We start from the raw sequence: 23,961 nt of genomic DNA, 5'->3' as shown, positions 1-23,961 counted from the left end.
AAATGTTAGACTTGGTATTATTGGAGGTCATCCTTAATGTAGATTATCTGGTTAAATTATCATTCCCCTGAAGACAGAAACTAATAGCTCTTAATGCCCATCCTACTTATCCCAAAATGACATAAACAGCAGACCCCCTCAAATAACACTGCTTGATACAGTCATGACAAATACTTTCAAAAAGCAAACTTAGAGCTTGTGAGGATAAGTGTCCAAATGCAGTTTTGAGATCATTAGTATCTGTCCTTTGCAAATTCTCTCCTGTCTATATTATGACTACAAGCAGACTGGGCATTTGACAATGGAGATGGAAGTTCAGTAGTGGAGATAGCACTCATGATATCACACATGACTCACTTTAGACTGTAAGGACATCCTCCTGCTACTCCATGGCCAGGCCTCACCTTACATACAATCCTAACAAACAAGTGAACCCTTAGCTTCCTTGCTAGCATACCTTCAAAGCCACAAGTAGGGTCAACAGAGGAAGTGAGGGGAATGATAGGGACCTGACACATGTGGTGTTCATAATCAAAAGATGAAAAGTTTGCCCCAACCATAGTTGGCAGGAAAAAAAGAAAATACTAAATTGCACCTCCCCTACAAAGTCCAGTTGGTTTTAAGTATTAACTGGAGGAAAAACTTGGAAGTAGGAGACTTTGGGGATATTTAAGTGAAATAATGCATGTGTACAGTCATTAAAACAAGCAGAAAAGTGGTGTGTGTTTTCCTGAAGTTTGACTTAGATTGTTAAATTCAATATAACAAAATTAAAATTCAAAAGAAAAAAAGACCTACTAGTCATGGCAAAGACTGACCTCTCAGTTTGTGTATGATGTTCCCCAGCCACTGCCATATATCATATGGACATTTCTAGAAATGAACAAGCTTAGAAACCTAAGTCAGGATTGGGTCCTTTCTGATAGAAAATTTCCCTATCCTCCATAGTTAGGTCTGCCTGAGACCCACAGACTCACAGGAAAAGGTGGTAAGAGTGGGCTTCCTTCCTATTTTTTCCCACCACACATATCCTTCTGTTCCACTCCAAATACAAAGAGCATGGAGAAAAGAAGAGGTAGAAGGCCTTGTTGGATTGGAGCCACTGTGGTATGCTATCAGGATGAGAGGAGGCAAATGTTAGTTCATGTGCACAGTGTCCTCTTGGGACTCTAAAGACCATCTAATCCAACTGGAACCCATGTCCCAACCAGATAGGTCCTCTAAGCAGGCTCTGCCAAAAATAAGCAATCAAACAAAATTTAGGTCTCATTACAGCTGCCAGAAAGAAGACATCCTTTATCCTCTAGTGCAGTTCCAAACCATTCTTCTTTCTCTGCGTCAGGGATGCTCTCTCTGGATCTGTCTTTTAGCAAGTGCCATGCTGATATCTCCTAAGTCACTCTAGGAATAGTGTACTGGATAATACTATTCAGGGAGGAGGGGTCTTTTCCCATTGCAGGTATTAACCAGACCAAGAGATGCTCTCTCAGTAGTAATAAGAAAAATATCCCCTAGAGGGCAGACGTTGTCTATGAATGGAAACCACCAATGTAGACTATCCCAGGGAGACACTGACCAAAACTGTCAGTGTTTTCCAAGTTCTGGGACCCACCTGAAGCTCCCTGAGCCCTTGGCCAGGAGGTACCAGGCTCTTCCCTCCTCTCCACACTCACGTGCCTTTCCCAGAATCAGCCCATATTTTATTTATAAGTTGGAAGGAGGAAATGAGCAAGAGTGGGGAGCTTGTACAAGTGACCATTTTCCTTTTACAAAACAAAAAGAAAACACATTCGAGGATGTTAAAAGTAATTAAAAAGAAATGAACATGTCATTAAAGGAAAATGCAACAACTAAGAAAACACCACAAACGTATGGATCCTAGTAAAGTTCCATTTTGAGGAAGAACCCAAAGAGAAAAGAACTGGAGAGGAACTGTATGTCCTCTTCGGTGGCTGTGGTTTCAACTTGGAAGTGTTTGAATGATCCTGATACAATCTGGCCTTCTCTTTGTTGGATTACTCAGAGTGCAAGAAACAATGGCCAGGGAGAAGGAAGAACAGCAGGGACATGACTCGTTTGTATTCTTTTTACTCCACGTTAACCTAGAAGGGATTTACACATATCAATGCTTCTAATAAATAGGTGTCTTGGTTCTATTTCAAGATAGTAATTCTAAGCCAATAGAGCAAGAACAAGGCACATAATTCAATAGCATTTTATTGTCAATAGCACAGAAAAGACGTCACCATTGAACCTCTGGAGGAAAAAGAACCCTATTTACAATAAATGGCAAGAAACTGGGTAAGGAAAGACACATAAGAAAAACTGCAGCAAATACTTCCTTTTGGTGGCAACTTTAAAATTAGGTTGCAACATAACTGAATTACCAGAACCATTTTATAAATTATTAATGTAGACTACACACTGTTATCTGAAATCGTTAGATTTGTAAACTGAGAAAATATATGCCAAAGAACTATGTGTACCTAAATAGTGTTGCTTGTATTTTTTGAAGGTTTGAGATCCCTTCTCTTTCCCCACTGCCACATTAGACAAAAAAGGAAAGTTCCTTTAATGGCCACAAAACTCTTAGCATCACGAGACTTCCTGTAGATTTTAAGTTGCTGGCGCTGGAGATGTCAGGGACGTTGTGATCTGGTTAGAAGCCTGCCAGAAACAACATTGCCCAAATGACCACATGGGAGGTCTAGGAAAAATAAAAGCCAACTTTTGTAAAAGCTGAGCTTTCCCTTAGGGTCTTAGTCTTCAGCTAAAATAGGCCCATAATTCTTTATTCAACACTCCAAGATCTAGAATGTTCTTCAAAGTGTTTCCATGAGCTGATAACATACTCATTTTTCAGGAAAAAAATGATCACTTATGAACTATCTTTATGTACTTGTTTCGTGTGAATAGTCTATATTTATGGAAGAAATATTAAGGTATTGGTTGATAGGGTGATTGTCCATATGCTATTTGTGGAGTTCCATTATATATAGTATTTACAACATGTCATCCTTCTATAATCTCCAATTAGGATATTGAAGAAAACTGTTTCTTAAGGTTTAACATGAAGACTTCTAGACCTACAGTATTGTGACATGTATAGAAATTCACTTGAAAATGGGTACTTTGTGAACCCTATACTCTTGTTCTTAAGAGTTGAAGGAAGTGGAGATCTCTAGAACATTCTTTATCTCAGTAAGGCAAAGCCCTGAGAATAATGTCCCCCACATCATCCTATAGAAGTTCCTCCCTTGAAGACTGCATTTTTATCCATAGCTCTGAATGCTTTGACAAATGAAGAGCACATATTTTCTAAAGTGATTTCCTTTCGCAACAAGTATTCGCTGTTTTCTTTGACAAAGGAAAACAAGGAAGAATTAGGAAAAAAGGTGTCTGTTAGTGTGAAGGTTACATATGACAAATGTGGACTGCTTCCTGATTCAGCAACATTTACAATTTATTGTATAGAAAGTGATTGTCTGGATACAAAGTTTACAGAGCTCTGCAACTACAGACAAGTTCCCTGAGACTTGGCAAGGCCCTGCCAGCTAAGGAGAACAGAATTTGCCAAAGAAAATGATGTTTCGAGTTTTGTTGTGTCTAATGATATAAATAAATGGATGGTCAGCATTGAATTCATCCTTATGCTGTAAGATCCGGGACCCTGGCACCTCGATGGACTCACCACCATCTTCGGTTATTTCTAGGCATACTCTATGAATCACATTTGATAGGGACACTCCCTTGGTCTCTGACATTCCAGAGAAATCCGATGTACTTTCATTGAAGAGACTTTTCAGCCCTAGGCTTTCCAGACTAGCCTTGGGATCAATCATCTTTTCTACCTTAAACTTTGGGAGGGAAAGTTTGACTTTGGCATTGGCCATGGTACTGGGGTTGGTCCACTGTAACAATGTTTCTGGGTTGAGTTGCTTTTCAATCTAAAGACAAAAAAGAAAAATATTTAATTTTATTTACTTCTAATTGTAAGTATTTTTAAAACTAGCTTGATCATAAATAACAAGTGCTAAGCATAGTTTTAAAGAATTTAAATCAACCTTGATTTGAAGACAGCCCAGCACAGAGACTAGTTCCTCATGTAAGATCTACCAGTCACCCAGACTTCTCTTCCCCACCCTACAGGAAAGATCTCTTCTCAGTAACATCTATGATAGCATGGTTTTTATTTGCTTAAATTGTAGTGCAATTTTTCAGAAAGAGATTGTGATCACACACAACAGTGAAATGAATATAAAATTAGAAACTTTCCTGTGGATATCCTGCTTATTCTCTACAAAGGTGCTCATAGTATTCATGATCTAGACATACCACCAAAGTTAATTAGAAGCTATTCCTTTTTTTATAATAGGAACTTAGACTAGTTCTGATTCAAAAGTGATGAGCAAAACCATTTCAACTGGTTTGAAAAAAATAGATATGCAATGAAGCATAAAATAACTTCGTCATAAAATTCTTCATGGAGCAAATGAAATTAAATTGCTCCTTGACCTTCACACAGGTACCACCAAGAATGACAGTAGCTAACTGCTGCTACTAACATGAAACAATAATGTACCAGTGTTATTCTCCTGGTGCAAATAAAAGCCAAGGGTGTGCTAAGGTCATAAGCTAGTGCAAGTGCATTTTCTAACAGGAAAAGAATAATTTATTCTCTTATTAGTCTACAACAATTACTTTTTGATTAATATTCTCAGTTTTGTTTGGTACAAATTACTAGGACAAAAAAAAAAGCGAAAGCATTAGAGTTAACTAGCTTTGCAACTAATGGATTTATTTTTCTGTCCGTTTACAGCATGAGCATGGAGTTTAGGCCAAGGGCTCTTTTCCTCCAAGGCTCAAATCCTAGGTCTTCATGTCTTCCTAGGACTGATTGATCATGTGGTGATAGACTGGCTATTTACGCTCTGTGACTTCCTTCCTCATCGGTAAACAAGAACATTTATAACAGTTTGTGTTATAAATGTTATAAAAACTAAGTTATCCTTTGCCCATTGTACATGACAATAAATGTTGGCTGTTTTTTCACTTTAAGGAAGAAAAGCCACAGAATGGACTTCAGACCCCTTAAAGATGACTGAGCTGAGGTGTGTGAGGCTGGCCTCTCTGGGCCTCCCCAGACTCCATCTTTACTTCTTTACTATGTTGGGCTTCTCTCGTCTAAGTGCCCAACTGCCTCCTAACCTTCTCCAGGCCTGTGGACTCATCCTCCACGTCCTTGGGGAGCACAATGAGCATGCTCAGATGCTTATTCTGGAAGGGAAGTTCTATGATCTTACAGCTGATGTCATCAATGTTACCCAAGCAGAAAGTGGCCTCAAGATTCATCATTTGTACGGGCTTGGTGTCTGTCTGTTAGAAGAGAATATTTTGAAAGGGTTAATTTTCAATTTATAAAAGAACACATGAATACATGTATACATATACAAGCATATATACATATGTACAAACATAGATATAGATCTAGGTGATAAAAAGATAAATACAGAAATAAAGATAGAAATGGCAGCCCAGATAGATAGGAGTATACAAAGTTCTCGTGTGGTTTTGGAACATTATGGTTTAAGCACACACACAAGAATCTACATGGTATGCATCTTTTAAACATCTTATGACTTCCTGGAAAGTTATTCATGTACTACTTTACTATCCTATGTACTCTACATTATAGGAAATATATATTTACATATGTAAAAAAGAAAAATATGACAATGAGTTCATATTTCATATGGCAGACAGACAACAACAATCAAAATACAAGGAATTCTATAAGTCCAGTAATCCCAGCACTCTCGAGATAGAGGCAGAAGGAGTATGAATTCACGGGAAGCCTGAGACACACAGTACATACAAAGCCAGTTTGAGCTACATATAAATACCTTGTCTCCAAAACAACAACCACAAAAACACACTAAGGACATACCATTTGCCTATCATATGAAAAGCTCAGGCTTCAATCTCTAACAGTACACACACACACACACACACACACACACACACACACACAGGAGGGGGCAAGGGTGGGAAGGAGGAGGAAAGCATATGGAGTGAGAAAATGTACAAAGTTATTTTCAAACTATGTTTCTAAATGTATATGAAGTATAAACAAATTTCTTGGGTAGATTTGTGGTCAACCCTCAAGATAATTCATCAAATAAATGAAAATATTACAAAATTTGAAAGAAAACATATAAAATCAAAACCTCTTCTCGTCTCAAGCATTTAGGATAAAAGGGGCATAACTTAGAGATCTGTATGCCATTTCTCAGAATAGGTATTATGCTAAGCTCTTACTCTAGTTTTCTCAGTATAGCCCAGCCCTTAAAGGACACCAAGGAACATTCTATCACTCAAAATATTTAGTGACTGGCAAATGCAGTTCAAAGGACACACACACACACACAAAGAAATAATAAAACGTTTTGAAAGAGAGTGTTTCCCACACAGTACAGAGTCAAGTGTAGTTGCTCATTAGGTAGACAGTGAAATATCACAATATCAAACCCCTATAATTCTGTTAAGGATCTAGGTTTCCAAGCTCTGATGTTACCTGGCTTTATGATTTAATAGCAAAAATAAAGGGATGGCACACCTTCTCCCTCTCCTTTCAGAAGCATGCTTTAGCACTTTGGCAAATATAAAAACTACAACTCATAACATGACCAGAGCCAAAGTCCAAGTTCTACCCACTGCCATTACATGATGTGATCCTGGGGATTCGTAAGTGACACCACTAGCCACATGCTTGAGATTTCACCTATACTCGGGGGCCCTTTGGCATCCCTTCCCAGAGAGGAACATCAACCACCAATCACATCACCAATCAAGTGTGCAGTGTGATCTTGACAGGACTAACAGTAGGGTGATCGATAACCCTGTAATAGCAGAGACTGTAAATTACATGCTGCCCCAGCCGCACTGAAAGGCAGTGCTAAGAATGTCCAGGGCCTGTTTCTGTGGACTATGCAGTGTCCGAGATGTCTAAAATAGGACAGCTAGTCCTGCCCCTTGAAGTCGGTGAAGTCCACTGCAGTCAGAAAGCTCAGGAAGAGAGTGGAGGAAGAGTGTGCCCCCTCTTACACAGAACCCTGGGAGACCTCGAATCTATTAGGAGAGATAACAGGTTTTTTCCCTTCCTGAGAAACTATGCAGTCATGGACTGTTGTGTTTTATCTGACACTGACATTTGGGCTGAGGACATAGCTCGGTTTGTCAAATGCTTGCTAAGCTTGCAGAGCTCTGGTTTGAATCTCCAGCAATACATAAACCAGGTGTGGCAGTTCCTGCCTATGATCCCAGTGTTGGAGAGGTAGAGACAGAAGAGTCAAAAGGTCAAGGTCATGTGGGGATATAGTACAAGTTAGAGACTACCAAAAAGAAAATTAAAATTGGTCTTTGGAAATTGATTATTCACCCCAAAATATTCAGAGCACTTAGTTGTAAGACACTGTAGACACTAGGGTGAAAAGACAAGGTGCCTACCCTTATGAAGTCCACACATTAATGCTGGAACTAGGAAAGTAAATTTGTCTGAAAGAAATTACATTTGGGGCGAGTGTGGTATAAAGTGAACTCCATGGGGGATAAGGGGAAGTCACAAAAAGCTGCTCTCGCCAACCCCAACCAAGTTGGTATCTGACAGGATTTCCTTCCAGGAAAAAACCTGACACTAGATAGGTCGTGGACAGAGGGAAAAAAACCTACTATTATTATTCTGCTAAAAGAACACGGCAATAAAATGACTACTAATGATGTACTGCCATATGCAAACATCAGAGCATTAATCAACTATCATCAGAGAACTTTCTTCTTGAAATAGATGGTAATTAACAAAGAAATCCCCAGCTGGACAATCTGGAGAGAGTGAGAGCCTTCAGGGCACTTGGCCCTAAATGGGATGTCATTATCTAACCCCTCACCTCAATGCTCAGAGATCTATGCAGAAGAAGAAGGGGCAGAAAGACTGTAAAAACCAAACATAGTGAGTGGTTCCACGGAAACAGCATCTTCCAGACACAACAGTACGGGTACACATATAAAGCTTCAGAGGCCGGGGCAGAACGCATAAGACCTGCACAAGTTCAGGCTAGATTGGATCCCATTCCTGAGAAGGGGAAGTGGACAAGAAAGCTCTATGCCTGACCAAAAAGCCATTTGCAATTGGTACCTGCTGGGAAAGGGCAAAGACATTTTCTTCAATGGAATGTCACTAGGTATATGTCACCCACCCTCCAGGACAGGCTTCTCGCTCAGGAGTATGGTGCCAGCACAGACTCCATGTGTTTCCTGTGCATGCTCTTTGCTATTTGCTCTATTTTGTTTTTTATTTTGTTTATCCCTTTTGACTTTTTTGTTGTTGCTTAAGAGTTTGTTGTTTTCCTTGTTTAGCTGGGATTTTTTGACAGAGAAAGAGCATCATGAGGTTGGGTAGAGAGGGAGGGAGAGACTCTGAGAGGGTTATGGAGCAGAAGATGATGGAGATATATCTATTTTTAGAAGACGATAGGGAGAAATACAACACTGAAAAACTGTTGCATGATATCTACAGAACAAGATAGTTTGAATATTGCAGCTGAAGGGTTAACTTCTTTGGGCCTGAGCTCTTTTGTCATTTTTTATTGCATTTATCCATGCCTATGAGAATGTGCACATATATGCAAGCACCATTGCAAAGGCTTCCATAAGTCAGAACAACTTGCAATACTCATTGCTCTTCTTCTACCACATTGGGTTCCACCAAAGAAGACCACATCACATACAGATCCCTGAGCCTCCCTAGTTTCTCTCAAGACTTTTCCAGTCTTGGTTCTTTAGTATAATTTATTTTTTTCTAAACAAAGAGCTTCTTTACTTATGGATATTATTTTTATTACATCCACATCAATAGTATAAATGAGACAGCCCTGAAAAACAGGTTTATAATTCTGATTACCAGGAATGTAGATGAGTAAAGCTATACTTTCTTTTTCTTCATAGTCAACCATATTATAAATTCTTTGAGCTAGGATGGGCACTACAAAAGGGAAGGGGAGGAGTCAGGGGATAAATATTAAACCATGTGTTTTATTGCTAGATAAGTAAAAAAAAAAAAATGAGATCAAAGTGCAGTGACTGAGTCAGGAACCTAAGTCCTAAGTGACCAAGACTTCCTGACAATCTGGTGGCCTCTAATTTGCTTTGTCTGCTTGCTTTCTCTCCTTTTTCCTCCTTTGGTTTCTGCACAGAGATTCATTCCTGTACCCTGCTCTACTGCCACATCTTTGGACTCTACTTCCCTACTTCACATGCTGCACATACCTTGCTGATTCTGAAAGGACATTCTTTTGTTTCTGATTCCGGAAATTTCTTCATCCACTTTCCAACAAAGTAGGCAGCATTAACCACAAGGATTTTGGTCTGGTCACTTATACTGTTCTCTGACAAAATGTCCTCAAAGTGGCCTGCAAATGGTCACAGAAAACCACATATAGCAGTTATTTATCTAAGTTGCTGGCGGCTGCAAGCTTGTTCACTCCAGCAGTGGAGCCCTCCGTAACCAGCAGTGACTGCCAGTTCTTCATAATTACTTTCTATTTCCCAACAAATTCCCCCTGTTCAAACACTGTAAACACATTCTAGGAAAGGATATCTAGACACTGATTACAACCCAAACCATCTTCATTCCAATTCTTTCCTGGCAGGGAAGACAACTGACTGGGACGTTTAATGGGGCAGTGTGTGCGTGGGGGGTGAAGTAAGGGCAGAGACAGGGCTGAGAAGGCTTTACAGGAAGCAGGGATGGACACTGAACTCAGCATAGCCTGAGCAGTGGAGGAACTCAGGACAAACTTCCACCATGATTCTAGGTTTGATTTTGTTCTCCATTTACGTTTGCCTAAGGCCTTTTGTCCTTTTTCCGATTTTTTATAAAGTTGGAAGAATTTTTAGTTGGAAGTAGATTCAAGGATCATCTTTCCATCTCCAGACTTTCAAACCTGCCTTCATTGCTTGCCAAAGCCCATAATATAAAAGGAACAGCTGGGCCTCTACCAGAGCCTGTGGGCCTGTGGCAGCTTGTCAGAGAGCAAGGCAAAGCCCATAGAGAACAATGCACCACGATAATTTGCCAAGTAATGAGCTGCTATGAGAAATGCCCAGAAAGCCAAGTTGTTGACATGGCTTGATGGGCAAAGAATTTTGCTTGTGTACTAAAAATATCTAAGGAAGCTTCCAGATGTTCAATATTTCTAAGCTTAAGGCAAGGATTCTTAAGCAGGGAGGGCCAGCAGAGTATTAAATGGTACTTGCCATCTGTGAGCTCCTTAATGGAGCTATTAATTTGACCTTTCGTTTCTTCCAGTTTGTCTTTGAAGTCAACAGTTTCCAATTCTTTTGCATATGGTCTTTTGGTAGAACTGATAAATTCCTGGAAAAAAAAACAAAAACAAAAAACAAAAACATCCAATTCACAAACTCTGGGCAGCTCTTTGCAAGTGTAAGTGGAGCTAATGCAGCATCATACTGTGCTAAGAAATGGTTTCCTTAAATGCCTATTATTATACATATTTTCAAAATTGGTCACACTATCTGAAGCATTGTATAGAAGGAAGTATTTTCCTTGTGTTAGATGTTTTAGTTCTTCAATTATAAGACATATCAATTACTAAATTATTAATTGGATATCAGCTTTGTGAAAAACAAAAGAAACACTATATTATTAAATATATATTTAGATGTTAATCTCTATTACTTAAAAAATATTTATTTATATTAGTATATGTATAATATAAATATATAGATGTGGTTTCGGTCTAAAATGTGCCTCAGACAATAAAGGTTTAAACACTTAGTTCTCAGTTTTTGGCACCATTTTGAGACTTTCTATAACCTTTGGAAAATAGGGCCTAACTGAAGGAAATAGTTTCTTGAAGATAATATTATCTCTGACCATTTCCTGTCACTCTCTACTTCTGGTCCTTCATACTATGAACAGCTCTCTTCTGCTATATACTCCTACTTATGTATCTACCCAAGCAAATGGGAAGAAACAGCCATGGACTGAACCCTGTGAAACTTGGAGCCAAAACAAATATGTATTCCATTAAGTTGTTTCTGGGTGGTATTTTGTCACAGCAACAAGAACAAATAATGAACACTGTGTGTGTGTGTGTGTGTGTGTGTGTGTGTGTGTGTGTGTGTGTGTGTAAAACAGAAAATAAAATGAACAGAAAACCTTTATCATCATTAAAATAAGTGAATATTCTTTAAAGGTTCTGGCTCTCAAATAAGATCCAAAGATCAGGGGTCAGGCATGAAGTAAGCTCTTGTTAGAATGAATTCTTAGGCCTTTAGACTTACTAACTTAGACTGGGCATTTTAGCAAGATTTCCAGGATTTTCATCTGCACATTGAAGTGTGAAACCTAGGGCTGTAAAGAACACAGCCACAGCGGTGTTGTCTGTGTCTAACTCTAACTCACATTTAGAATGCAAATCCTATCCTGACTGGTATTGATGCAAGAGATCTGAGGCCACAAAGTTGGGCTTTCAATGAACAATTTAGTGGTTTAGACTCAGGTGATGCCCCTCAGAGCACATTTGTTTGTACTTTAACGTATATATTTGTAGGCACTACCTAATAGGAGTAGCAAAGGAAAATAAAATGAGAAAGAGAAAGGAAGGGAATGGGAAGGAAGAAAGAGAAGAGGGGGGAGGGAAGGAGGAGAGGGACAGAAGGGAAGAGAAGGGAGAAAGAAAAGAAGATGGGAGGGCAGAAAGGGGAAGGGAAGGGAGAGGAGAAAAGGGAAAAGAAATAAAGGAAGGGAAGGGTGGGAGAGGGTTGGGGAAATGAGGAAAGAGAAAAGAATGGGCAAAGAAATGAAGAAAGGTTTAAACTCCTAGTTTGGTAGAAATCATTCTAACTGTGGAGTGACATCCAACCAAGCTAACATAACTTAAATGCCACACCAGTCTACCCTTGAACTCCTTTTCAGAAACAACAGTCTTAGCCAATTAACTTAGCTCTGGTCCATTGAACCCCAATCATGGACTGACTAAGGCAGCCAGCACTACCTAAGAACACCAGAAAGACAGTGAGGTGAAGAGCCTCTGCTGTCATTGCCAATGACAAAGTCTTTAAGTATCACTCAGGGAGCTTTTAAAATGTTTCAATGCCCAGGTGAAATTCACATCTCAATTTTCTTTAATTTCCCAGGTGACAGCTAGAATTTAAAAAGCTGTGCATATGTGTCCTCGAGCCATAAGAGTAAACTGACAACAATATCTAGTAACTTAATTCCCAGAGATCTTACACAAAAACAAATACTGAATGCAGAACATTGTCATGCTGTGGTGGGACTTTTGGCTTGAGGATTAAGAAGCCTGAAGTTCCGACCACAGAAATTAAAGTTGAGTCAGTCCTGCATTAGCAGAGATGGGAAGGTCCTGTCATCAAGAATCTTGGCTATGTGTTTAAATAGAGACCTCAAAAGTCTTATGCTACACTCTGGGATGTAACAAGAGTAGACCACAATGCTCTTCATATGACTGCCTCAAGAAAGGACTTGGTTTAAATAACTACAGCAGCTTTGTACAAATGTCCTTGACCTGCCTAGGAAAACAACATCAATTCACACCTGATGAAAACTGATCATTTGTAGTGGTTATCTTCTCACTGGTTCTAAAAGATATCTGGACCATGTTAAAATTTGAACTGTGGAATTTCAGTCATCATCAGGCCATGTGTTCCTTGTTTAAAGAGAGAGCTTATTGCAAATTGTCTTGAGCCCCATATGAAGATCCATTTGCTAGATAGTTGAAGCTTCCATTATCCCTTTTCTCCAAAGAACTAGGGGTTGGGGGAGTACTTGTCAGTGCTTGCTGGGGAAAGGGGACACATTTCTCTGTATTATGAGAAGAAGTGACTGTTGTTTCACATACACACACACACACACACACACACACACTCCGCCCTACATTCAACATCTGCAGTGGGCTGCTTCAGAGCTGTCACTCTAGAAAAGAAACCTAGCAACAGTGTGAAATGCCCCTTCTGGGAAAAGGTCTGCACCACTGTTATAAACAACTTACTGTAGAAGGGTTCAGAGATTTGTCTATGTAGAGTCGCTTGACAAGTTTCAAAGAGTAAAAAGAACTGAGCTTATTAACATCAGAAGTGACTGTTTGAAACCCAAAGGGTACATCTTTGACATTCTCAAAATGAAGGACCTGTTAAGAGAAAAAAAAATTCCATTATTAAAAAACAAACAAACAAAGCAAAACATTGTCCCGGAGACACAGTACTTGCTCTGTAAGCATGAGGCCCTGAATTGGATCCCCAGATTCAGGCATCAATAGGTCTTCAGTAAGGGATGAGGCATGGAGATTAGCTCCTCACCAATCCAGGACTTGGGCTGCATGGATCTTATATGGGTCTTGTGCAGGTGACCACAGCTACCGTGAGTTTATGTGTGCCTAACTATGTCTAGTCCAAAGGTTTGCATCTCATGGCACTTCTCCCTACCCTCCATCCACATTCTATCTAGCTCCTCTTCCACCTTTCCTGAGCCTTGGTGCTGCAAAGGCAAAAGATGTCAAGAGAGATGTCCCATGTCTCTTATCCTCAATTATTGACCAGTCAATACGACTGCTGCCTACTGCAAAAAGGGGCTTCTCTAATCAGAATTTAGAGCATATATAGCCACTGGTATATTCCCCGTGCCTCAGAGAATGGCCTTGCACCTATATACATACAATCACCATTAACTGAACTAAGTAGATTATAAGAAATAAAAAAAGACATGAAACTGGGAAAAGGCTATGTTTAGGGGGGATATGAAGGGAGTTAGAAAGGGTAAATGGGAATGGATCTGATCATGTTTTATTGTACACATACATTTAAGTTCTCAAGAATAAGAAAAAAATAATATTACAAAAAGGCTAGATGTGATGGAAAAGACAAACAGGTCACGTGTGAATGAGGCATGGACCCCATCCACCACCACCCCCACAGTCCTTCCAGAAAAAGAGATGAAACCTGAAGAGTAGAAGCTGGGTTTACAGCATATGAAGATGAGAAGTTCAAATGGTACAGCTCCTCTCCCTAGGACTGAGACAGTCCCTTTTGCCTCCCCCAATTTCTCATCCTGACCCAGTCAACCTTGTATCAGTTATAATTTTAGGGATACTGGTGAAGCAGGTGTTTCTATTCTAAATACTGATGAATTTGTGACAAGAAAGGGGGTTTTATTTTCCCTTTGAACCTTACAGCAATCTGCATAAGGAAAATAGTAGAAAGGAGTTGGTAAGTACACCTACTATCTAAAACTTAATCTCAAAACAGCTATCAAAGAACTCATCTCCTTTGAAGATCCCAGAACTTCAAGGCTAATCAAGCGTAGCGCCCAAGAAACCCTGAAACATCTCTATACATATGTATGGATTTGCCTGGGAAATTTTACATTACTCCATGCTTCTTAAATGAGATCTCAAGCGATTTCTTTTCCTCACCTACTCTTGTATGAATATGGATCATTTAAGTTGTTAAGTTGCATATATTCTAGGATAGAATGCAATTGTGCTTTCATCTTAATATTATGTTTGATGTCCTAAATAAATTGTGTTTGAGGAACAGTGCTTTTGTTCTCTGAATATAGGGCAGGGTGCAGGGGATAGCTTTTCCCCATTTACTAAGGGTATGTGCAATGGAGCATTTAATAAGTCATTTTTAATTGAGCTTCAAATATGTCAGGTAAGGGATGTCATATGACCTGTTGACAGCCACTGGTGAATGGGACATCTGTCAGGTCCAGTGTTCTCCATCTCAATCTGGTACCTGTGCTAAATATAGGTTCTGCTCCCCCTAACTCAGTGCTCACATTTAGAATAGATTAAAAGAGCCCTGGAAATGGTAGTTCTCAGTCCTGAATAACTCCACTCACACTTGTTTTCCAATTCAGCCCTGACTTTGAATTGCAGTAACTATCCCCATTCAAAATCAAAACAAGGCATGGGCAGCTTACCTGTCCAATTTCATTTGCTGTGTCGCCTTTGGTGCCCACTTGCGCAAGGGACAGAGAAGTAGAGAGGCATATTGGAGAGAAGAGAATGTTTCCTGCTGGCTCCCTTTCACATAGTTGTTTGAACAAGTCAACAGCAAAAGCTGAATTTGCCAGTCTCAGGGCATCCATCCTGGGCCTAGAACCAAGCATAAAACTTAATTTCTAATGCAAAATGTGTTCCCAGCTACATCCTGCCAACAATAGTAAGAATTCTACATCAGTGAAGCAATGGTTTTGGACAGGAGACAAGAAGAAACTTTGGGTGAATTCCAAAAGAAAGGCAGCCATGAAGAAACATCTGGGCAGATGCCTTGAGGCACATGGTGTCTTACTCTGTGGCCAGCATCAGGAGCCCAGTCATGTGTCACTTCCTCAGGAAGTGACCAGAGCAACCTATAGCACCAGTAACACTCAGTTCACTTTAAGATCACATATTTCAATTACTATTTTGGTTAATCCATACAAAATAATTATTTTTATATCAAAAAATAATTGTAGCATCTATGTGTGATTCTATTTAATATTTAGTTTTATTTAATAATAAGTGTATAATTTTGTCCTTAAAAAAGATACAATGAATTCCTAATTCCTAACACCTATGAATGTTACATTGTTTGCAAGTATGGGCTCTGCATTTTTAATTAGTTAAAATGGGGTCATATGGAAGTTAGGTAGGGACTAATCCAATGTGATAAGTGTCTTTCTAAAAACAGAAAAGAAAATACAGAGACATGTACAAAAAGAAGAGAAAGATAACCTGTACACATACAAAGAGAGGAAAAACCGTCACATACCTTGGACAGGATGTGCACCCCAAGGTCAGAGAGACAGTTTCACGACTCAAGGTCAAAGGCTTCCTTAGATAAGACCCAGAGGTGTGTTAGAGTCAAGTGCATGGACAGGATTGCAATTTGTACCTTAGACCTTAACAGAAATTCCAAATGCAGACAGGAGAATAAAGTCAAAAACTGGGTCTTCACATTGGAGTTCAGAATTCTCTGTAAAGGGCTGTATACAGAATAAACTAAAATAGATCATAGTATTCCTCAGAATCTGAAAAGTGTGTTTATTAGCAAAAGGAAGACAGAGCTGAGTGCACTGGTGACCACCAGCCATGCTCGCTGACCTCCTCCTTCTGCTTATGTCCCTTAGGCTAGTGTACCTATTGCAACAGATTTATCACAAGGTACCCAAAAGTTAGGCATTTATACGTTCTTTAAGGTCGAGTTCCATTCCTTCTCTTTGACAGGGTTGGGATAAGAAACAGCATCATCACTCCAGCCTAGGGGCTGACTCATGTTAAGTACATAGAAATCAGCAGAGTCGCCTGCTGTGGATGTCTGTGGAGGGTTCTGTGTTGTGGATTTGGTTTAATGCTTGCATTATAGGTTTCCAAAGTACACAGGAATTTGCATGTCTACATGTAAGATGCTCTGGGTCCCTGCCCCCAGCTGACTCTAATTGGTAAATAAAGTTGCAGGTGGCCAATGGCCAAGCAGGAAGACAAAGGTGGGACTTGAGGTTCCCAGGAAGGGAAGCAGGAGAGAAAGGAAGGAGAATATCCACGGCACACAGAGAGACTGCCAAAATGTAAGAGTCGGGAATCGTGGCCCTGGAGGATTGTAGGCCTGGGTCCAGGGTAGCCAGGATTCGATATAGAACTTAGTAAGAAATAATTCAAAAATATTGGAAGTGTGAGTGTGTTAGCCACAGGAAGGTTTGGAAGTGCCCAACCATTGTGCTGTTTAAGGCATATTAAGCATAAGGCTCTGTGTGTGTGTGTGTGTGTGTGTGTGTGTGTGTGTGTGTGTGTGTGTGTGTGTGTCTTTCATTAGACAATCAAGACCATTGGGGCAGATAGCAAGGAAGTCGGGTTGCAGCAGACAGTGGGGAAATTTGTGCAAATTAGAATACTCTTATAACAATTTTGAGCATCTGCTTACCACAAGGGAAGCTATGAGAGACTTTTCATTCCAGGTCCAAGAAATACACACGAGAGACATTCAGAGCAAGACCTGGGGCTTCCTGTAGTAGCATTTGTAACACTGACAGTTCTTGGTTCACCACAAGCACAAGTCAGCATGAGTGTGAATTGGTATGAAGTGAATAGAGAAACCTAAACTCTGTTTCCTGCAAATTTGTCAATGCTACATCCAGAAAGCATGCCCAAGCCTAAGGAAATGTCCACTCTGCCGTTCATTAGTCACAGCATGTGCAGAGATACACTTAGCCTAAATGACTGTTCATGAAGACTCATTCAGCTTTTAATAAGGCTAATTACCAAGTATCTCAGTGCTGTGCTCCAACATGAGGCTTGGATCCACATTTTGCTTGGAAACTATAAACGGATGCACATTTGACAGTTCCTATCTGCCAGCTCTTTCCTTCCACAGAGAACCTTCTTCTGACTGGCAACTTCAGCACTTGAAGTCCAAACCTGTTTATCTGCCTGACAAGTGGCTCCTTTATCAGAAAATCTTTCTTGGCTACGGAGAACGGTAGCAGCTCTTAATATGTGAGGTCCCTTCTACAGCACAATTGCCTGATAGAGCTCAAAGGTGTCAAAAGTAAGGTCTGTATATATGTGGAGTCAGAGTCTCCGACGAAATAAGAAAGGGAAAGCAAGCTGAGCACAACCACCATCCCACTCTGTTTCCTGACTGTGGATCCAGAGCTACCAGTCGCCCAGTCCCTGGTCCCTGCTGTTGTTCCTTCCCTGTCAAAAGAGGCTGTATCTCCTCCAACTCAAAGACAAAGGAAACACATCCTTCCTTACATTGTTTGCCTCTGGCATTTTGTCACAACAACTAGACAAGTGGCAAGCAGTCCTGAGTTCAATTCCCAGCACCCACATGGTGGCTCACAACCATCTGTAATGGAATATAATTCCCTTTTCTGATGTATATGAAGACAGAACACTCATATACATTAAATAAATAAATAAGAAATCAATCATAATGTCATATGGAAAATCACATTAGTGGCTCTGTGATTTGTTCCAATTAACCCGAAAGCACTGAAAAGCTGCTGTCATCCAAAGTAGCTTGAGAGAGGCCTTGGACACAGTCAACTGGCACCACCACTCTCCCAAAACAAAGAACTTAGAGCAAAGCTTCAACATACTGGCAGTAATGCCTAGAACAAGGTAAGAAGTTCCTCCACAGGCCATTTTGCAGAAACAAATTTTATTTTAAAACTGTCAAATGCCACATCAGAGATGAGTGGGCCCCACACAGGAGGCTTCCGTTGTCAGCTCAGCTTCAAAATGCAAATGTCAGTCAAATTTGTCACCTGCTCATGGGGTTGTTTTCTTTCACTTTCATGAAAATCCAAGACTTTCGTAAAGATATTCTTCTAGTTTACACCAACAGAAAAGCTGCACCATTCAAAACCACTTAGGAGTTTTAAAGTAACCTTTATCTTATTAGAAAGAAAGTCAGTAACTCCTCAAGTAGTAACACAAAGTCAGTTTGCAAGAATCTGTAGTTCTGTGACTAGGGGATGACCCCACTAATTTATACAGTACTAACCTGGTCAGCCCTGAAATGGTAAGCATAAAAGCAACACTAAGTAGACTCAGTAGGCTGTATTTATATGTTTATGTGTTTATAAATCTATGTGAAAATAATAAGAAGAAAAAGAGGCTGTGAATTTGAGAGGTAGTAGTAGGGGGATAGGAAGGGTTGGGCAGAAGAAAGGGAGGGGGAAATTGTGTGATTACATTTTAATTAATTTTTTTAAATTATTAAGAAAAATGAGAGTTAGAAGTCAAGAGAGGTATTCCTGCCATTCTTTGCTAAGGTATTGTATAATCAACGTTTAAAGTAAGTAGGACAAGATCTTGCAGCAGGATCTAGTCTGGCCCCACCTCTTCATTTTGCAAATGAGTGAAATGGAGGATGATGCCGTGATTCTCCCAGGCCACCCACGCAGGAGTGAGAGTGGCAAAGCCAAACCTGGAATTCATTTCTCCTGGCTCCCAGCCCAGGCTCCCCACACCTCCTCACCTTCTTTCTTCATATTTGGACTTTGGCCAGCATTTGATATTTCTGTAGCCTCTCAAGTTCCCAAAATCCCATATCCTAAATGATCTCCTTCAAAGATCCCAAGATACTGTCTGTGTTGGGGAGGAATATTGCTTTTGTTTGGATTTTGCGGTGTTTGTTTAGTTGGTTGGTTTTAATGACACAGGACTTTTCCCTTAGGGTTTTCCTACCTGAAGGAGCTCTGGTTCTCCTTTCTGCCTCTGGTATTTCAATTCTTTCATTAGTTCTACAAGGCGTGGACACCTAACTCAAGCCAGGCAGAAGTAGGCATTAGGAATCCCAAGGCGAGGGCTGGAGAGATGGCTCCGTGACTAAAAGCCCTGGCTGATCTTCCAGAGGAACCGGGCTTGACTCCCAACACCCACATAATGGTTCACAACCATCTGTAACTCCAGCCTGAGAGGATTTAATGGCCTCTGTAGACACTGTGTGCATGTGGTACACAGATATACATGCAGGCAAAACACCCATACATATAAAAAAAAACATAAATCAGAACAATTGGCAAAAAATAAAATCCAAGATGCACACATAGTAGCTTCCGTCTCCAGCAAGTTATTAGCTAGTGGCCTAAGAGTGATACTGGAGTGGATTAGTTACCATGGGGATCCTCATCAACACCACAGCCCTCGAGGAAATCTCAGAAGCACTGAGATCCACGTGAGTCAGATGAAAGGATAAGGTCTTAGTCTGACAAATATGGGGGGCAAGGAGAGAATACAAACAAATGTGTGGGTGTAAGGATAAGGTTTAGAATATAGTAAGGAATTATGCTGGTCTATCAACATAGTGATAGTAGATTCTTCACTAAGGTCCATGGCTTGACTAGCTCTGGAGAGCTGGGTAGGTTTCTAGGACCAGATGTGACTTCCTTCCTGTTGAGTGGACCCTAGGTGCAATTAGACAGCTTCTGGTTACCACTAATGTGTGAGCACCACAGCACATTTTGCACACCCTGCCATGCCGGTAATTGTCATGGTTCATATGTGTTGCAGCTGAGCAAAACTGACTAACAGCATCCCTCCCTTGGCAGGTCACATAGTGTTTTCTGGAAGCATGGGCGTGACTGTAGAAGTTTGCCTTGGTTCCTCCCAGCCCCATGTTCCCAGAAATAAGAAATATATCAAAATATATTTACAAATACCTTGGCCATATAGCTGGGCTTTTCTCTTATTATATCATAACTAAAATAATCTATTTATTTTAATCTACATTTTTTTCTATGTGGCTGGTTACCTGTGCTCAGGTACCTTGTGTCCCTCTTGTCACATCTTCCCAGTGAATCTCCTGTGCCTGACTCTATCCCAAGAGACTTAACTTCTGCTAAGATAGGTAGATGATTCATTCATCAATAAATTAGATAGATAGATAGATAGATAGATAGATAGATAGATAGATAGATATGTATGTATATATGTGTATGTATATATATACTTAACTATTGTGTATAATTTTAAGTTAACATAAAATAATATAATTCATCGAGGCATATTAAATAACTTTGTTTTTATTTGTCCCTTGTTCCTCTTTCTCCTCTATATTAAACTCTCTCCTCACCAGCTGGAGACCCCTCCTTATTATCCCCCTCACCTAAAAAGCTTCTATTTACTGCAAGTGGAGGAATCCAAATTACAGGAAAACACAAGAACCCACAATTGGGCACAATGGAGAAGTTGACAGATCGTGAAAAGCCCAACTCCATGAACATCTACATCACAGCTCCTGTATCTATGACTCAGGAAACATTTTGTGGAAAGGGATAGAAAGATTGTAAGATCCAGGATACAGGGAACAGTGTTGTGAGTCTTTCCTATGAATGGCCTCATAAGCAGGACCAGAACAATGGAAATATCAATGAACACATCAACATGGAAGGGGGAGAGGGTTTGATGGGATCAATACCTAGACAAAGAACTATTGACTGCTGGGAGAAGTCCTTTCTAAGGATGATGCCCTTTATTGGCTGTCCAATGCAGAGTGGCCAGCTTTGAAATCATATACACACAAACAAAACATATTCAGCAGGCTCTATTGTATTCACTCACAGAAGCATATATATGATATGGGTGTCTCTATGTGGTCTTTGTATCTGTGTTCTCTCTCTCTCTCTCTCTCTCTCTCTCTCTCTCTCTCTCTCTCTCTCGTGTGTGTGTGTGTGTGTGTGTGTGTGTGTGTGTGTGTGTAAAACAAATACTATCGAATAAATAGATGCTATCAATTTCACAGTGAGGGCCGTGGGAGGGATTTGAGGGGAAACCCCCTGGGAGGGGCTGGGGAAGGATTGAGAGGAGGAAATGATGTAATTCTGTTTTAATTAAAAATAAAATGAATCAATGGAGGCACATGCACTAGGAAGAGGGAAGAAAACTCACTTCTCTGAACTGATAGCTTACATAAGGATTTCCCAAGTATTAAGCCCCAAGCCAGTGGTCAATCTGGAGAGATAAAGGTCCCCATGGGCAGGGTAATTATACATTCCACTTTGCCTGAGAACACCCTGGTTTATGACTGCTGTCCTACATGCCTACAGTTAAGATATAGGTCCATCCTATCTACAGACTATCTGCCACACTCATCTGATGCGCACACATGTGAACTCTCATATACAGAGGTGGGGAGGGGGACTACGTGCATACTTTTTCATGTCATAAAAACTAAAATTTGCCAGACCTGATAGTTTATACTGTAATACCAAGACCAAGAAGGTTGAGATAGGAGGATTGCCTTGAGTGCTGTGAGTTCAAGACCAGCCTGCCCTACAGAGTGAGCTTGTGGAGCTACATGGTAAGTTAAGATACTGTCTCAAACACGTTTGATTTTCAGCATCAGAGCTGTATGGATAGTCTGTAGCCTAGCTTGCCTCATTGTACAGAATGGACATGATCCAAAGGCTCTCTTAGGTATTTATTTATTTATTTATTTATTCTTTCACTATTGAATTGAAGATTAAACCTGGAGCTTTATGAATACTTGGCAAGTATTCTACCATGGAGTTATGACCCCAGTCCTTGTATTTAAAACAAACAAACAAACAAAAACAAGTCTTCCTATGTTGTCCAGGCTGGATTTGAATTCTTCCTCACCCATCTGGGCCTTTAACTTGGCCATTCTCCTGTCTCAGCTTTCCAAGAGACTAGGATCCCAAGCATCTGTCACCATGCCCATCTCCCTTGGAGCTTTGATGTGGCTAGTCCTTGGGCAATAATATGACCCAAAGCGTAAGAACACAGCCTCTATGGATCACTTTCTGACCCTGGGAGGAGAAAAATTGGTACCAGAATTTTAAATACATAGTCTCATACAGTCTCTGCCATTGTGACAACACCTGGTTCCTTAAAGCCTGAGCTTTGCTGCTGACCCACTGAGTTACTGCCAGACAATGCCAGACCAGGCCACACCTAGTTAGCCCAAACTGCTGAGACTGCATGCTCCAAAGTCAACCCCAAACCCAGAGGGACTGAAATGGCACCCTATGAGGAGTGAGGAAGCATGGTACAAAGCCGCTGACTCACCTTCTAGACTCCCTTTCTGCTAGGGTTCCTTCTCTCCACCCATGTCAGAACTCATCCACACTTGCACTTACTTGAAGGTGACTGAAGCATGTAACACAGTTTGGTTAAAGATCCTCTTGGGACAAGGAGGATGTGAAAGAAAATGTTTTCAGAACTTGTGTCATGAGGACAGTCTGAAGGCCTCCTTCCGTTTAAGTCACCTCACCTTTAAGTCATGTGCCACCTTGCCACTGAGCAAAAACTGGTCAAGGTCCCCCAGTTCTGAGATCCAATTTGGGTAAATGAAACAACTTGTATTAAATTAAATTAAACAAATTATATTAAATTGTATTAAATGGAGTTTTCAGTATGAAATCTTTGAACAATGGCATTAAACTATTATTGTTATCATTATTTTTATTATTATTGTCGTTATTATTATTACAACCCATCAGGAAAAGACAATAACCATTACATCTCAAATGTTCAAGATTTATGTTGTACTCAAGTTTTCTTAAAGTTTGCTGAGCGAGGAGGGCTGATTTCTGCCTAGAACATGGGTGTCAGACAATGAGCACTGATCTAACACTTAAAATGACAAGAAGTTCAACCCCTTAATGTCCACTAGGAAGGTAAGCCCCAGTTCCCATCTTTTCGACCTTCTCTAGGTTTTCAGTACCACACCCTTTCAAAGACTGGCATCTTGAGTACATCCTGGTTCCTACCTCCTCACTGTCCGGCTGTCTTCCCGGAATCAATGCTGTTCCCCCTCGCCCCCAACCCCACCCCCCAGCACCATCAGCCAAGCCTCCTATCCTATGCCTTCTTCATATTCTGAATGTAGGTGGTGGTAGTTCCCCCAGAGCCACTTTGGGTACACAAAAACCTTAGGAGCTGGCACCGAGGCTCATCATACTGAAGCCACACTACCCTTGATAAAACACAACCATTTTCTTCAACATTTGAAGTCAACCCCCTTAAACTTTTATATGGCTTGTCCCTGAGAGAGAACTCAACAGCCCTGCGACCTCCCTTTGCTTACCTTGAGTTGCAGGTATCCCGGGAAATGAGATGCAAAAGGGGGGAAGAAGCCTACGGAGCTCAGAGGCAGTGAAAGCTGTGCTCTCTGCCTGGGGAGAGGTGCTCACCTGTGGCCACACCCAAGCCTCCCAGCCTGGCCCCGCCCAGCCTGCGCTGCCTGCACCACCCAACTGCTGAGCTTACTCATGACTCTTGGCAGCCTGTGCAAGATTGGAAGACATGATTCAGGCCCAACTTGCTGTTGCTGTCTGCACTGTTTCTGATGGCCTGCGACAAGCACAGGCAGGAAGGTTCTGTTGGTGAATCTTGCCCTGAGCTAAGC

General features: G+C 40.6%; 1 protein-coding gene across 1 annotated transcript; it reads right to left on the bottom strand.

Moving 5' to 3' along the window:
* Positions 1–3,554: 3,554 nt before the first annotated feature.
* Serpinb5 (serpin family B member 5) lies at positions 3,555–23,656 on the bottom strand. Its single transcript, XM_021174177.2, has 7 exons — positions 23,641–23,656; positions 15,023–15,197; positions 13,092–13,229; positions 10,312–10,429; positions 9,322–9,464; positions 5,209–5,376; positions 3,555–3,947 (listed from the first exon to the last, which is right to left on the bottom strand). The coding sequence occupies exons 2-7, from the start codon at positions 15,188–15,190 to the stop codon at positions 3,555–3,557; spliced, it is 1,128 nt and encodes a 375-aa protein (XP_021029836.2). The 5' UTR covers positions 15,191–15,197; positions 23,641–23,656.
* Positions 23,657–23,961: the final 305 nt, after the last annotated feature.

This window comes from Mus caroli, unplaced genomic scaffold (genome assembly GCF_978045245.1).
Source record: "Mus caroli unplaced genomic scaffold, Mus_caroli_1 scaffold_1, whole genome shotgun sequence".
NCBI lineage: Eukaryota > Metazoa > Chordata > Mammalia > Rodentia > Muridae > Mus > Mus caroli.
This window is presented reverse-complemented; position numbering and strand designations above follow the sequence as displayed.